The following is a 17,733-nucleotide window of genomic DNA, read 5'->3' as shown; positions in this document are numbered from 1 at the left end:
TCTTGTCAGCATATATTTTGCTACAACTTGTCTCCAATAAAATTAACAGTGCAGCCTTAAAACCCATTCTGATGATAGTAAAACATTTTTTGTCATTTGTTATTATATGAAGTTTTGAAACTGACAGTCCATACCAAACTGAATCTTTAGTGCAAGGATACTACAACTTAAAATATTGACAATATTAACATTTATCTTCTCATGTAGCGATGGAAGTGGGGTTAGTGTGGCAGTGGATTTAGAAGGGAATTATATGGGATTGTGACCCCTTGGTAATGTCATTGTATCAGTGAGGTAAGCACACTACATTTACCACTACTGCCAGTTTTAAAATCATCAAAGTACAGGTAAAGAAGAAACACGGTACAACAATTTTGTTCATTGTCATCTCTGTGTTTAAACTATGTTTCTCTTTCTGAATGAAGGATAAAGATAGAAGATGTTTGGAAACAAGATGCTGAAAATATTTTGACATAAGGGAAGTGGGGTGTGATATAATTAGATAATGAGTAGCTGTCTTGTGATTAAATCAGAGGCTGAAGTTACTGGGATATGTAGACCCTTACAGAAACAAGACATGCCTATAATATTTTGGTTGGAATACTTGATATAAAAAAAACTGCTTGGGAAATAAAGTTTTAGAAGGCAGGGTAATATTAAAATGTATCTTAAGACAGTAGGTTGTGGAAAAGGTCATAATTCTTTGGACTTAACAGCAGTATGGAACTTATTGAATAATTGAGTACTTGATGAGACTTGAGTGATGAATGTAAAGATGACTGTCTTCTGGGATGTTACACTGGGTAATCTGGTAGATATTGATTAACATTTCAGAAGAGCTTACTGCCTCCATCATCACAGTGATCACCCTGATCATATCAGTCAGTATGTACCAGACTAAGTAGTGTATAATCCCAGAAGACAGCCAACATCAATTGAGTACCTATTAATAATCTGTATCAAGGATATGTACCCCATGTGTCCTTTAAAACTCACACTACATTACTTTGAAACCATATCTAAAGGCCAAAAATAAATCTACCTGGAAAAAGTTTATGAGTCTGTCCACTGGGGTATTTCTTGAGCTTTTATCTGTGTCTGTGAAAGAGGCTTATATTTAGTACACATTGGTTAAACTTGGATAATATTCAAAGTTGATTATTTTGTGAAATTGAACTAGTATTTAATATCAGCATAATGTAGTTTTGCATATTGCTGAATTTAATAATTACACATCACTGTCCATGAACAAATTATGTTTTTTAAACAGTTTTAATGTTTTCTTTCTCAGGAGTGCTAGTGAACATGTGAAGTCACGTAAGATTCTGCTAAGTGATGACTTAGATGGTGTGAAAGAAGTAAGAGCAAAGAAAGAAAAGTTACAGGAACAGTATCATTCAACCCTAGAGGTACTACAGGCTCGTAGGACTGCTCTTGAGAGTGAACTAAATCATGTAAGTTATGGACTGTTATGGTTGTATCCAAGATTAGTAGGGTGGATGTTTAAATAAGAAGTTATGAAGAAAACTACATTTTTACATTCTTATTTTCACAAAAACATAGTTCTTCATTCAACACAACTTGAATTACCTTCAAATAGGTAGTGAAAAATCCATTGCACGAACTGTATTTGTGTTCCATACCGTGTTACTTAGAATTATCCTCTGTTTAAATTAAAGAAGTTTAATGAAATTTGTTAAAGCTATCTTAAAGAAAATTGTCATTATATGCTTTAATCATTAAAATTAACTTGGCATTTCTACTTAATTATTCATTCATAAGGTTCCTTATAAATATCATATATAAAAAAAGTTCAGTGACTCATTTATGCACTTCAGGAATATACATACAGGTGGCATTCCAGAAAGCAAAATTTTAGTTTTATTGCAATATTTATACCCACACATAGGTATAGGATCTATACATCCTCTCCTGATTTCCATGGATCGTAGTGGGTTAGATTTATTTTTACCCATGCATAGACCTGATTTAAATTAAAATTATTTTCTTGCCAAAAACAAGAAATCTCAGCTGTTGTTGTTGATAAGGAAATGTTGTTTAAAAGTTTTAAAGCTCTTTGCACACGTAAAAGTAACTTTATGTACAAGTGACCTGTAATTCAAAGGTGTAGTTTTTTCCATTTATCATCATTTATGAATTTTTCTTAACTGAACATCATCTGAAGATGGTAGTTTACGCTTAAAATTTTTCATCAGGACATCTCTAACATATTCATGGAGCATTTTGAGACATTTGCTCTTGACACGGCAACTCACAAACTTTCACTATGGCTCCGATATGTAGATGTGATATGGCCCAGATAGGTTACAGGAATTTTTCAATCACATCAGTAATGTAAGACCTTCCATCCAAATCAAAATGCATCGCAGAAAGTTGCACAGGGTATTATTCTGATTTATATTTAACATGTTCTTTGACATTATGAACAAATATTGTTAATTGTTTTCAGTATTCCATTTTAAGCAGTTATTAACATGTGTTTGTTTGAACAGGAAATGACATCACATTTATCAGAATCTGAGCAGATGGAGGTAGATCAGTTAAATAATGATATAAGAAGACTTACAGAGGAATGCAAAAAATTATTCAGTGAAAGATTGCAGCTTCAGTATGACAGAGTATTGTTACTGAAAAATACATTTACTAAACAACATGAGACTTTATCAGAGGTCAGTTTCCATAGAATAAATTGTTCAGATCCACCATGCATGATCGTCCAGGTACCAGATGGTATAAATCTTTCAGTTGGGGATTGAATCCAGCCAACTGTTCTGAATATAGTGAGTAAGTTATGGACCATGTATTTCCCAGTTCTGGCAGATGTATCTATCTATTCACTAGTTACAAGCTAAATTGTCATCACTGAGGTATACATTCTGAATATATAAACAGTGGCAGAGTTTTGTTTAGTGGTTTAGAGCCTGAATGTCTTACAAATAGAAATAGATTTACATTAACCAATGAATTTTAGATTAATTAATGCAAGTTTTTTGTATTGCTTATACTGAATGCCATATGTAGTATAGCATTCGTGCTATATATGTCAGAGGTGACAGGTACAAATCTCAGCCCAGAGCAACTAGTGTAAATAGGGTTTTTATTGTTTCTCACAGTACCCTTGAATAGAACACAACCATTTCCTTCCATGATCTTTCAAATTCATGATTTATAATCATCCTGTCATCTGGTACTTTATAGCATGTACAGGTGATAAAATATCATTAAATTAACAGTGAAATGTTTTGTATTTCTGATTTTTATGGCACTTCTGGAAGAGTGACTTTTCCCACTCAGTACATATGAATGTTTCTGATATCTACAGACTCTTGAAAACCTGAAAGAAGACAGCATTTGCAGATCTTTGGATTTGACAAAGATGATCTTGGAGTCCATGTCAAAAGACTTGGATGATATTCAGGAGCAGCTTAAAGATACTGAGAAGGCAATTCAGGAGACAAAAGAAGAGGCATGTTTCTTCCCTGTTCTTTCTGATAAAGTGTGATCAATGAGTTACATTCACAAATTGAGATTTTCTGGTGATTTAATTAAAGTTTACACAAATTGTTCATTGAAGACAGGTCTAGAAGTTTCATAGGAGCAATAAATCTCTTTTCAAATTCTTTTACCCAAAATTAACAAAACTATATATTGTAACGTGGGGCGGCATTGCTACCCTGATTGTCAAGCCTGATTTATTCGCTTGCTGGTTAGATTGTTAGGGATCATGTAATCAACCTTTAAGTCACGGATATAGCTCTTGAAATCCTCCTTCTGATTGTAGTTCAATTCACTGTCATCTTGAGGTCTGCAGATTTCATAAATGGCATCCACAACATTTTGTGGTGATGGAAAACCTTTATGTGTCACATCAATGTTCACAAATGGCTTCCAGCCCAAAGTGGCACTTTGGAACACTCCATACCACATTTCTAGTCCATCACCGAGTTTCAAAATTCTAACTCTTGGAGGAGTATAGAATGAGCGTCCAACTTGCACAAACCCATGCAAAGATGGTGCATTGCATAGCACAACATGCACAGCCTGAATAGCTTTCTGTGGGATTTCCAGTGTACTTTCACTGCTCATATATGTAGAGAGGGATCCCAAATTAACTTGAGATGTGTATTTGATAGTAATCTTACACTGTTTAACCCTAACAGATTCTTGATCATACACCATGAAACTATCAGTTTTCTCTGGCAGCTCTCGAGTACTGTACAAGTTTTTCCTCCCATCAAAAGCTGGATATTGATCAGGAAAGTTTCTCTGCCTGAATTCTTCCATTGCACGTCTCAAAAGTCTTTTTGGAAATGGTGAAGGTTTAAATTCCACATCATAATGAATTGAAATTTTGTTCCGAAGCGTTGACAAGTCCAATGATAAATAGTTGGTTTCTACTACAGTTTTTCTTCCTTTAGTCCCACAACCTGCCCTATTTGGGATTTTTAATGTCTGAATTCCTTTAGTTATAGCTGCAACATCAGCATATCCAGTCTGTTGCTTTACAGTGCCTTTCTTCTTCACCACGTCAGAACCAGAATATACTCAACTCTCTACTAGAACAACAGTATTTGGTCTCTGTACACACACACACACACACACTCTGTCCTCCGAGTCTATCTGGTCCCTCGAGTTCGGCGCTCTTCACACTCTTCGCTTACACATTGGCCCGTAGCACCCCACTGGACACACGCTGGCTCCTCGGCCGCCACGGTCCACGAACCCGGTGCTCTCACACGTAGCCGACCTGTCCATACTCAGCGTCGGCCCGTAGCACCCCACTGGACACAAGCTGGCTCCTCGGCCGCCACGGTCCACCTACCCGGTGCTTGCTCACGCAGCCGACCTGTCCTTACTCAGCTTCGGCCCGTAGCACCCCACTGGACACACGCTGGCTCCTCGGCTGCCACGGTCCACGAACCCGGTGCTCTCACACGTAGCCGACCTGTCCTTTCTCAGCGCCACACCAGACCTCTCGTTGGCTCCACTCTCTCGATTCTGCCACACTTCTCTTCGCATTCTCTCACGCCCGATTCACAGCTCTGTTCTTTTCACACTCATTGCTTATCGCTTGCCACCAATGTCCGCAACAGCATATCGCTTGCAACTCACTTCTACATCCTGACTCTCCTCAACACTCTCTCCAACACTCTCCCTTTCCAACTACTCTAAACCAACCAACCAACCAAAGAAGCTAACTGAGGGCAGAGGCCTGCGCAAGCGCAAGCATCGTCCCTACCTAGGTGAAACCATTCCTGCGCACGAGACGCATTGCTGGAAATGGTAAACGGTCGTAATATAAGAACGGAAATTTTGCTAACGCTAACGGGGTTTCGTCGTGGCGGGAGCCTCGACCATTCAAACTGGGATTTGTACTACTCTAAAGAACCAAACCAAACCAACCAAAGAAGCTAACTGAGGGCAGAGGCCTGCGCAAGCGCAAGCATCGTCCCTACCTAGGTGAAACCATTCCTGCGCACAAGACGCATTGCTGGAAATGGTAAACGGTCGTAATATAAGAACGGAAATTTTGCTAACGCTAACGGGGTTTCGTCGTGGCGGGAGCCTCGACCATTCAAACTGGGATTTGTTGCTGCTGATGGGAGGTTATCCTGTCAGGCAAGTTGTCGAAGGAATTTGGTTGGTTGGGTCTCTGGGGTATGAACCCAGAGAGGGAGGGGCCGTTTCGGCTGAAGGCCTCTGCGGCATGGGGGGAAGATCACTTCAGCTGATGGCCTCCATGATCGGGGGGAAGGGTGGCGGGCCGTGCCCCTATTAAGTTATACCCTGGCATTCGCCTTACAACTGAGGAAAGCACGAAAAACCTCAGTCAGGGTAGCCGAGTAGTCTAACCACTCGTTGTGCTGACTTGGCCGTCTTTTGGGGATGGCTTCGGCTGGCCTGCTGAACATCAGTCGCCCTCGGTTGCCCTTGGGTGAACTCTGGCAGCCCTCATTCGGCACGAGTGTCTTCCGAGTTGCCGAACTAAGGGGTTCCCCACACCAGCTAACCTCGAGTCAAACCTCTCAGTTAGTGCTCTGATGTGGTCGGCAAAGAAAGGGACCCCCAGATCCTCATGTATTTGCCTGTTACTATCGTACCAGGGCGCGTTAGTAACAATTCGAAGACACTTGGATTGCAGAACTTGCAGCTTCTGGACGCAAGTTTATACAAATGCAACAATGTCATTAAACAGACACAACAATTATAAACGAATACAACAATGTCATTAAACAGACACAACAATTCCAAAAGCAACAATGTCTATAAATAGACACAACAATGCCGAATACGACAATTCCAAATACAACAATGTCTATAAACGAATACAACAATGCCAAACCCAATAATGTTAATAAACAGACAATGCCAGACGCAACAATGTCAATAAACAGACAACTAAACTGTTTATTGACATTGTTATGCTGCTCTCACGGCAACACGTCACAATATATAACAACGTTTACAAGGTGAAAGTGTTTAAAGTTTGTTCAGGTCACTATAGCAACAATAAGTTTTGAGTGAAATGTTAAGTAGGTTCCAAGAAAATTTGAATTTTATGGCATTCTAATGTCACTAGTCATGCCACTTTACATCATATCTTTGTCTTGTAATTCTGTATATGAATACCAATATTAAGCTACATGCAGTAATTTTCTCATCCATAATATTGTTACCAAACAAGTGATGTAGCACCGACAGTGTAGATATGTATTTGATAAGTACTCAGTTTTAATCTCAGCAAGTTCATTGGCTGTTTTGTCTGGGTTTTACATAATTTCCCCAAATTTCTGCAGGCAGATGGTAGGTTGTACCATGGCATAGACTTCCTTCTAAACCATCATCTGTTTACCATGTTTGATCATACTACCACTTCGTTCAGTCACCCTCGGTGGACTAGTGGTTAGCGTGCTCACCACTGGACCGCAAGGTTTGCAGATTCAATCCCAGCCGAGATTAATGGATTTTTAAGGGCGGTAAAAATCCATAACACAACTTCCTTCGGAGGGGAAGTAAAGCCGGCGGTCTGATATCATAGATTTACAGCATGTAAAAGAACCTTACGAGCAGTCATCCAGTCCATAGCCAATCAGTATACTGACTGAGCTACCATGGCTCTTGTAAGGTTTAAATAATTCACTTAATGTGAAGAAGGTGAATGAGAATCAAGCAAATCCAGAAGTTAAGTAACTAAATGTGGTATACTTTATTCTGATTCATAATATTTTGCTATTATTCTCTGCAGCAAATGTCTGTTCTAGACAAACTGAAAAGTCAGAAAGCAGAAGAAACAAAGATACAGAAAGAAGTAGATGATTATGATAAGGAAATAAAGCTATTTGCTGCCAAGAAAAATACCCTTATGATAAGGATTGAAGAATGCAATGAAAGCATTGCTAAATTAGGACCATTACCCCTACAAGAACAAACCAGATATCAGAATATGGGGACTAAGCAAGTGAGTATCTTTACTCTTGAAGTAAAAGTAATAATAATTCTCTTACTTTTCAACATTTCTTTTTTTCAGTGTGGATTGAGATGCTTTCAGGATAGACCTCCATTGAATATATAGATCTTCAGTTCTAAAGAGTCCAGAAATGTAATAGTACTAATAGATACCTTCCTGTCATATTTTGTAACATCAGTTCATATTACCACCAAGCTTTTATTGTAAAATTTGTGCTGCTTGGCTATAGAAACAAGGGACCAAGAGTTTATCAGTCTCACTGTGGCAGAGCCTTAGGCTAGTTATCCTGATTTGCATATTTACATGTATTCTAAATGAAGATTTCTGTCTTCTGGGTTGTTGTGCTGTGTAGTCTGATTGATGTTTACCAACGTTTCAGAGGTCATACTGCCTCCATCATCAGGCTGTGATAACCTCAAATCTTACATGTATTCTAAATGTTGGGGAAATCACCCTACATCAGTTTGATATCATAATACTGGAGAGTGAGTTCAGCATTTCATGACTTTTGCCTTGCTTTCAATTTTAGATACTGAAGATGTTAACAGGAGTAAACAGGAAGCTGAAAAAATTTCATAAAATGAACATACAGGCAGAATGTCAGTATGCAGACTTACTAAACAAGGATAAAAATGCCAAGTTAAAATTGGAAAGCTTGGAAGAAGGGTGAGATAATACAAAAAAGTATATTCTATTTCTCAGGATCATGCTCAGGAAATTTAAATCATGAAAGGAGGATGGTTAACTTACACCACATGTGCAATAACAAAGTATTATGTATTTTGGTTTTAGGAAAAAAATAATTTTCTGGGCTAATCTCTGTTTTGTTGGCATGAGTACAAGTATTATTTAATAATTTTAGAGTTAGTGATTTAAAAACTATCTGTGATTCTTAGTAAGGATGTGTATTTTAATGTGATGCCCAGAATTAAATCTGCGCAACTAGGGAACAGTGGATATTTAAATTTTATTCAATAAATGTTGAAATGTTGATTTCCTTGCTTCAAAGTACATAGCATTTCTTGAAAAAGAAAAAGTTCTTGTTTCATTAAAAATGTTTCTTTAAGGATTGTCATTGAAAACAACATCACATTGGTGTTCATGAAATGTTTCAAAGTAATTTTATCTGACATACATTTTTGACAGTTATTATGCATTCTTTGGATGATGTGTGTGAAATGAAGGCATATAGGACGGGACATATCTGTCTGCCTATTTACATGATTCAACTCATGACCTGTTGGACAGATTTGAATGAAATTCGATATGGATGTTATCCTGTTGGGGACCCCTAAAATCGTACTTTTGAATTATTTTATTCAATTCAATTCATTTATACATATTTTAACAACTCCATGTACATATTGAAAGTATTAGAGTTGGCTTCCTTTTCTGCAGCAGGCTGGTGAAAATAGATATTTTCGTTTTCCACAGTTTTTCTTTGTAACTCTCTATTTAGAAGATGTGAAACAGAGGAAGAAATGCTCAGATCTTTATTTCATCTGCAAGTCCTTTTATGAAGGTATGACAGACTTCTTTAGATTATTTAAAAAATTTTGCTGTGGAAATTATGGTTCTCTGTAGCATGTTCCCTCAAATTATTATGTATGAGTGAAAGGTTAAAATTAAATTCCTTTCAGTTTCTGCATTGTGGACTTCCATGTCATCACAAACCAAATTCCTATGGATATTTAACAAGCTAAAGAGTAATTGGTGGAGAATGCAGGAGTGTATACAATGTTCCAACATGCACAATTTATGGGCATGCCTTTATTGTGTCTTTTCTGATTGTAGTACTTATTTCATTTTATTGTGGTTGACTCTTGGGATGTTGCATGATGTAGTATGGTAGAAGTTTCAAGTGTTTCAGAGGTGCTGCCTTCATGATCAAGACTTTCATTTACTTGTGATGGATATATTTATAAATATTTGGGTGATTTCTTGATGTTACTTTATGGAGCTCAACTTAAAGAGTTGTGCCATTGAAAAGAATAATTTAATTTCAAATCCTGTATGCATTTCCTTCAGAGTGGATAATAACTTTGTAGTTTTAAATCACATGAACAGCCACTAAAAGTGGTGCCTGATTCAAACACTGGCAAGTGTTGACCGTGTAGGTATTGAGCAAATTCTTCATTATTTTTATCTATCGCTTCAAAAAAATACCATGAGATTACATACACTAACAGTTCAAACAAAATTTGCATAATGATTATAATGATTCACGAGTATTTAGAATCAATATGTGCCTGCTGTACAATCATCAGTGTGTGTTTTTCTGTTAAAGATACAACGGTATTTTGGAACTGCTACATGTTTTGGAAACACAGAAGAATGATGCAGTTCTGTTTACTTTTCGTCAGGCTTCTGAGAACTTCAGTAGCATGTTCAAGAAGCTAGTACCAACTGGACGTGCCCAGTTGACTATGAAGACCTCAGAAAATGATGTTGTCCGAATTGAGGATGTGTGTAATTGTGAAATGTCACCCAAGTTGACAACCTTTAAATGTGACAGTATTTTGAACACGTCATTAAGCCAATCACTCACCTCTATCTTGTATTGAAATCCTCATGTACAGGAATTTAACTTTGCTTCCATTACCTTTGTAATGAGGTGCCTTGGTGAATGGATAACTATATTTGACTAAAATATAGGAAGAACTAAGTCTTATCAGATACCAAGCAAAATATGCAACAAAAGTACACATTTTTTAAATATTCGATGAAATTAAGACTAATGTCAAAGATTTATAAATGTGTTTTTAGAGACATACAAAATCGCAAATAACTTTTTTCTTTTTTTTCACCATTCACAATTTCGTATTACCAGTTTTAGGCCTTGTAGAATATATGAAATTTATTGAGTGAAGTGCTGGTTGAGAAGTGTTCACAGTATATTCCATTTATATAATATTTTTACACGTCTTTATGTGCTGCTAGTGTGTGTTTCTATGTAGACAGAATGGTGCCAGTACTCAGATTTGACAAATTTTTTAAATAATTATTTTATTTTTTGGTTCATGATTAAATGGCTGTGTACCATAGGGTGGTGCTAGAAAAATTTCTTGTTAGAAATCAGCTTTGTTTTTATTTTATGAATTGCCATTTAATCTTATACTGAAGACTTATGACTATGTGTTACATACAGTAGATTAATTTAATTGTAATTTATTATAGAAGCCACTTTGTCCATAGGTTGCTGATGTCAGCACAATTAAAGGAGTTGGAATTTCAGTCTCGTTTGATGCTAATGGCTTGGAAGTACATGACATGAAAGAAACATCTGGAGGAGAAAAATCTTTACTTGCACTTACGCTGATCTTTGCTTTGCAAAAGTGTTCTCCTGTCCCATTTTGTGTCATCGATGAAGTGGACTCTGTATGTACTTATTTTCAGAACAAGTACCATAATGGTAAAACTGGTTGTAGGAAACTATATGGTGTATAAATACAATAATTTATTTACCGTCTTTACACAAACTTAAAAATGTTGTTAAAATTACTTAAAATTATAACATTTTTTCATTAGATACTAGATCTTGTTACATTTTACATTTGACGACATGTTTCGATGTTATCTCATCATCATCAGGTCTATCAATTAAAATCTGTTGCACTTCTTGCTCTGCGTATATTGATTTGTTTTATTTGTTTGATTTTTTAAGTTCCTTCCATTAAATTTGAAGGCTGTGCCCGGATGCTTTAAATCTGTAAAATTAATTTTAATTTTCAAATCGTGATTTTGGATAATGACATAGGAAATAGAATAATTTACTAATTTAAAGAGTTATTACGTAATATATCGTAATACAAGTAAAAGAAGTAAAAGAATCACAAAATAGTATTAAAAGTAGTAAAACATACCGGGTTGTATGTGATGTGTTGTGTCCGATATTATGGGCCAGTAGATTGCAACTGAGCTGTGTGTATCGTGTGTGGCTATATATATTGAGTGAAAGTTGTTTAGGGGGTTGGGTCGATGGACTGTAGAACATTAAATATTGGGTTGTTTGCGTAAATGTTGCTGTCGTTTAGTGCAATATTTTGTTTATGTGTTCTTTGTATATGGTACTTTTCTACTGTGTCTCTGTGTCATTTGTTTTGTACTATTTTTATAATGTCCATTGTTTGTTCTATTTTGTTGTATGCATGTCCCGTGTTTAATATACAACAAAATAGAACAAACAATGGACATTATAAAAATAGTACAAAACAAACGACACAGAGACACAGTAGAAAAGTACCATATACAAAGAACACATAAACAAAATATTGCACTAAACGACAGCAACATTTACGCAAACAACCCAATATTTAATGTTCTACAATCCATCGACCCAACCCCCTAAACAACTTTCACTCAATATATATAGCCACACACGATACACACAGCTCAGTTGCAATCTACTGGCCCGTAATATCGGACACAACACATCACATACAACCCGGTATGTTTTACTACTTTTAATACTATTTTGTGATTCTTTTACTTCTTTTACTTGTATTACGATATATTACGTAATAACTCTTTAAATTAGTAAATTATTCTATTTCCTATGTCATTATCCAAAATCACGATTTGAAAATTAAAATTAATTTTACAGATTTAAAGCATCCGGGCACAGCCTTCAAATTTAATGGAAGGAACTTAAAAAATCAAACAAATAAAACAAATCAATATACGCAGAGCAAGAAGTGCAACAGATTTTAATTGATAGACCTGATGATGATGAGATAACATCGAAACATGTCATCAAATGTAAAATGTAACAAGATCTAGTATCTAATGAAAAAATGTTATAATTTTAAGTAATTTTAACAACATTTTTAAGTTTGTGTAAAGACGGTAAATAAATTATTGTATTAATAAACACAAACATGACGCAATTAAGATATAAAAAAAAAATGGTGTATAAAATCAATATAATTCTATAAAGTATCCTAACCTGAGAGGTATTACTGAAGACTTAGAAAATCCATTGCCCTCCTCAAAGTTTAATCTGATTTTTATACATGAACATTCACGCAGGTAAATATCACTTACCTCAGAAATCTTCTTATCAGTGTTTAATCACATTTTATAAGTATATGGCCATTTCCTTCAAATATGTGTGTTTATAGTAGGGCACTTGCAAGTTAATAATCATAGTAATCAATTTCTGTGCATAATTTCTGCTGATTAAATTTTCACTGCTAGCAGTATGTCAGCTAATCCGAAGTTTCAAAATATTGCCATGTTTATAATTATTAATGTACAAGAAAATGCCTTGTAAAATTTATAGGTGTGTTTATAGACTATCTTCATGCCAGATTTCACCTGGTGTATAGAAATTGTTTGTTAGTTATCAAAAATAATGCTAAATATAGACTTATTGTATTTTTAAACTGTACAGAAATTTCTGTCACAAAAGATGGATCTTTTAATCCAAATTCCAAGTCTTAACATGAAATGGTCTAAATGGTACCCATACTTAAGATATTGTCATGACCAACATGTTATTATTATTGATAACAAGGTATTATACTTATAAAAAGTATGGTGGCCTGCAGTGGCATGATGTTCAGACCTAGTTTCATCAAAGTAAAGTATGTCAGTTGTTTCAGTATTAGAAGAAGTGGAATATATATACACAGTAAATTACAATTGCCTGTCAGTAGTCAGATGTTGCATCATATCATGACTCTTTCACAATGCATAATCATTTAAACAATCCATATCACATAATCATAGCATGACCACAGTTTGTAAAGTGATAAGAGACAGAGAGAGTGGCCAATAGCATAAGGAATGCACTGCACACAAACAAGGGTATTGAATGTGTGTTCTCTTCATAATTTAACCATTAACTTACATGAAGAAAAGTGTGACATGAAAATGCTGAAAGTGGATCATTTAATTAGTAACACTTTTATGTAAAATAAGTTTGATTTCAGATGTTGGATGGTGCATATAGACCTGCCTTGGCCCAGCTAATAAGTGAACTTTCCAAAGAAACACAGTTCATTGTTACTACACATGGCCATGATATTATAAATTATGGGGATCAATTCTATGGAGTCAAGAACATCAACCAGGTAATTAAAAGAGTATTGTGATGTGGTGTTAGGATGTCAAATCCATTGCCTGTGCCATTGTGTTGCTTCCTGACACAAGTTGAACTGATAGGGCCTGTGGGACATGTAGGGTAGGATTATTATGTGTTAAAGTATCATCCAGTCACCCCTCAAATATTATGGATATATACACACACCAAAGTATAATTATATGTATTTAAAGTACATATTTCTTCTTCTACTATGGCGCAACAGCCCAAAGTCAAGCTTTGGCCTCCTCCCATGTGGGAGGTTTCTTTGTCATTTCAAGTGTGCATTTATGAGTAGTGAGTGACCGGCCCACGGCCTCTGTACAATTTCTGCTCAATCCTGATGTATCTGATAGAGCCATCTAGTAGTGAATCAGGAGAGACTTGGGTGAGAAATGGCCACTGAATTTTGCTTACGAAACAACTCATTGATGCTTGTAAGGTTATTTTACATACCGTAAATATACGACATGGGACCGCCGGCTTTACTTCCCCTCCAAAGGAAATTGTGCTACAGATTTTTATCACCCTTAAAAATCCATCGACCTCAGCTTGGATTGAACCCGCGAACCTTGGGTCCAGTGGCAAGAACACTAACCACTAGTCCACTGAGGGCAACAAAGTACATATTTACAACAATACAATGCTGTAGACTTGACTTTTACTCCACTGGGTTGATTTCGTATACCTCTACTCTTCCATTCCTGAATAAGTGTCTCTGTTGAAGCCTATCATAATACTCTCTCCCTAGTTTCACTAGTGTCATCAGTTAATGTTAGCACTTGTAATAATGATAATGGCTTCCAAGATCCACTGAAACATCTACATTGCAGGTGATCTCCAACTGGTGCCTGGGTAGAAAAATTACATTAATGGCTTAATTTTGAGAAATCCCTGCCCCTATCTCCTTGGCTTAGTGGGATAACTAATGCCACTCTGGGGAACTTTACACGATTGATGTCTTGTGCCAGCATGCCCCAAATATGCAAATTTCTGCACTTTTATAGCCAAAAGTTGTTGATGGCTTTCTTAACATCACTGTTTGCAGTGTGTAATTTAAGCTAATCTAATTTTGAATCTATTCCATCTGTTCTATACAACTCTCTGCTCTATAGCTATCTTCACTACATTTACAAAATCCAGTAAACACTGTTAATCCATAACTGTGGACACAAAGAAGTCTCCAGGAGAGAACAGTTTTGCACTTGTTCAAGTTATAAGTCCAGTACTGATTTTTCACTTAACAAGTTTATATGGTGTCAGATGGCAATTGGTATAAATAATATTAATATCCATAATTAAATAAGACAGACCCATACAACTTGTCCATAGAATTTACTGCAGTAGCCAGTGCAGTTGTAAAATGGAAAATATGTTGATGTTATTCTTCTGGGTTCTGACACTGTGTGGACTCATAGGCAGATACCAGTGTTTCAGAGAAACATACTGTCTTCATCTCCAAGTCTGAAGAACACCACTGTCTTCATCTCCAAGTCTGAAGAACACCAATGTCTTCACTGCTAAGAGAACCTTAAATCTCACATGGAATATAATATTCAGAAAACTGTTTGTTATACAATTAGTCATAAATCTAATTTCAACCTCATGATATTTAGCAATAGAGTGTTATGTAAGATTTGAGGTTTTCACAGTGGTGAGTATGAAGATTTCTGTCTTCTGGGTTGTTGATGTTAACATCGACAAGTCTACACAGCGCAACAACCCAGAAGACAGAAATCTTCAATAGAGTGTTAAGTAGCAATATACCAAAGGGTAAGAACATGATACATGGTGTCTGACATAAATGCACACCATGAACTTCACCATTAAGGTGCTTTGTCCCCAAATTTAAATTCTGACTTAAAATGGCAAAATTAAGGATGCATTAATATTCCATATATTGCATTGAATGGAGTCTGGCTCAAATGTAGGTGGTTGATTGTTGCAGCAGATGCTGGAACAATGAACAGATCATTATAGTGCACATAAAACAATTTCTTGCAGCCATATTTCCTTTTTAGGTACTGGAAATATTTGCAGTGTTTTTGAAATGTTAGTAAATGTGCCATAATTTTTTTGTATTTGTTTATTTTCTTTAGATAAGCCATGTGAATATAATAACCAAACAAGAAGCCTTGGAATTCATGGCATAATTGGTCAGAGAAGATGTGAAAATGTATTGCACCAGTCGACCAGATTACTATGAGGAAAGGGATTCCATGCCTTATATACATTTCTTTGTTGCAGCTTGTTAGAAAAGAGAGAAGGAACATAAGAAACATTGTCTCATTGTCTTTTGAATACAGTACACAAGCATAAGTTATTTTATGAAGTATGTATCATATCACTTATAATTTGGCATTCCATTTTAACTTCAGGTGATTATCACTTAATAGAATATTGGTAGCCCATGGAGAGAGATGAGGGGACAAAAGGCCTCCATAAATATAATTCATAATTATTCTTCAGAGGTTCCCTCCACTCTCTAAAGAGAACAAGACCACCTCTGTCAGTGGTATTTTACATGTTAATTTTAATTAGTATATTGATTACATATCATTTGTGTCACTTTGATGCTGATCAGTTACTTTAACCCCAATTTATATACTTTTAAGATAGCTAACTTTTGCATTGAAGTGTTTGATTAATTCATACTTGTGAATTGTCAGTTTGTAGATCAAAACAGTTTTCATGTTTAAGAAATTGTATCTTTGCATATGAAGTGGTAATATATTGACATCAGCAATGAGGCATGCACTAAGAGAAAAAAACAATGTCATTTTTGTTAGAATTGATAAACAGTAGCTTAACCAGTGGATTGCACTTAACTTGAACGCTTACTGTAGTGGTCTTTTTATGTCCAGAATAGTGCTAAAGAATGAGCAGGTCAAATTGACAATACACATTTATATTTAAGAACAAAGGTTTGGGATTTTGCAACATTACTAATTAGCCTGACACCACTATTTGTATGTTACCTATATATTTTATATAATCATCATAATTTTAGGTTAAATTTTGAAGTCCACTTGTCATAATAAGGAAAGGAAATATAATACTTTTATTTTCACCTGATTTGAATTATGTAATTTCAGCAGTCAAGCATGTTGTTGTTTGTAACATGTTAAAGAAATGAGGGAAATAAAATGGCATTTAGTACAGGAAAAAGTAAGTCAATTAACCTTTGTCATAGAAGAATGTATTACCATGTTGCCAGCCAGACTTTAACTGTGGGATTAATAGTTTAGCTGTGGGCTGGTAGAATGCATAGTCAGTTGGATTACACATAAACTGTGTCACTCAGATGATAAAGTTTAAAGTATTTCACTATTGTTTAAGTTCACATTCATAACTCAAATATAACTTAATTTAGTAGATACAAGGAAAGTATCAATCATTGCTGAGGAAGTAGGATTGTGAAATGTTCAAGAATATCGCAATAACAATTCATAAACTGTGAAGAACTGTATAGCTGTCTCTACTTACTTCAAAAATGAAAACATACATTTTTAAGCCTCAACTGTTTTTTTCAAATGGTTCAGGTAAACATGACAGTGATGAAGCACAAAGTACTTCAGAACATTGTAAGTATAAATATATTTTAGTTTAATGTTGGAGGAGGCTTACTTCATTGTCTCATTGCTGACCTGAAATTTATTTCTGAGGACTGTGCTAAGCAGTGACTATGTTGCTCATTATGCAAGGAGAGAGTATGTTAAAAGAGGCTGTAAATAATATTAGAAACAAAGAAACTGTTACTCTTTACATAAAAACACATTTCCTGTCTTCATTTAGAAACATAATTTTGAAGAATACAAAAGAAAATTGTTTTCTCATGTATTTTTCTGGAGTTTTATTTCTGTACACAATATAAATTATTTTATTATTTTCAAATTAATATAATTTTTAAGTGTGACAGACTTTATTTTATTAATTTGTGCTTTTCATTTATTTGGAAAGATGATTGTGATTGTGTAAGCTTCAGATCATACAGGTTGTGATTGTGATTATATATATCACCTAAATATAAAGATTCTTGGTTTCCTTACTGTAGTTTGAGATGTTTTATAAAGGGAATTATAAAATTTGTTTAGTGTTTTAATAGCATTCTCAGTATTATATTTTGTGTAGCAGTCACATAAAATAAGCATTCCATAGTGGG

General features: G+C 35.3%; 1 protein-coding gene across 3 annotated transcripts in view; it reads left to right on the top strand.

Annotated features, from left to right (window-relative positions):
* Positions 1-17,658, top strand: part of LOC110829946 (structural maintenance of chromosomes protein 3) — a 55,143-nt gene extending 37,485 nt beyond the window's left edge. The window contains exons 18-26 of one of the 3 annotated variants that reach the window (XM_022064198.2): positions 1,292-1,454; positions 2,514-2,690; positions 3,344-3,487; positions 7,268-7,480; positions 8,019-8,155; positions 9,777-9,954; positions 10,685-10,867; positions 13,423-13,563; positions 14,990-17,658. In XM_022064198.2, the coding sequence (XP_021919890.2) occupies positions 1,292-1,454; positions 2,514-2,690; positions 3,344-3,487; positions 7,268-7,480; positions 8,019-8,155; positions 9,777-9,954; positions 10,685-10,867; positions 13,423-13,563; positions 14,990-15,070 (1,417 nt within the window). In that variant the 3' untranslated portion in view covers positions 15,071-17,658. Of the gene's footprint in view, positions 1-1,291; positions 1,455-2,513; positions 2,691-3,343; positions 3,488-7,267; positions 7,481-8,018; positions 8,156-8,923; positions 9,012-9,776; positions 9,955-10,684; positions 10,868-13,422; positions 13,564-14,989 lie in introns of those variants that run through there. The other 2 variants (XM_087342742.1, XM_087342748.1) reach the window with 2 other exon arrangements.
* The last annotated feature ends 75 nt before the right edge of the window (positions 17,659-17,733 follow it).

This window comes from Zootermopsis nevadensis, unplaced genomic scaffold (assembly GCF_977971745.1).
Source record: "Zootermopsis nevadensis isolate Lab colony 2312 unplaced genomic scaffold, Znev_1.0 Znev_ptg000001l, whole genome shotgun sequence".
NCBI classification, from domain to species: domain Eukaryota; kingdom Metazoa; phylum Arthropoda; class Insecta; order Blattodea; family Termopsidae; genus Zootermopsis; species Zootermopsis nevadensis.
The sequence above is the reverse complement of the archived record's forward strand: the minus strand, read 5'-3'. Positions and strand labels throughout refer to the sequence as shown.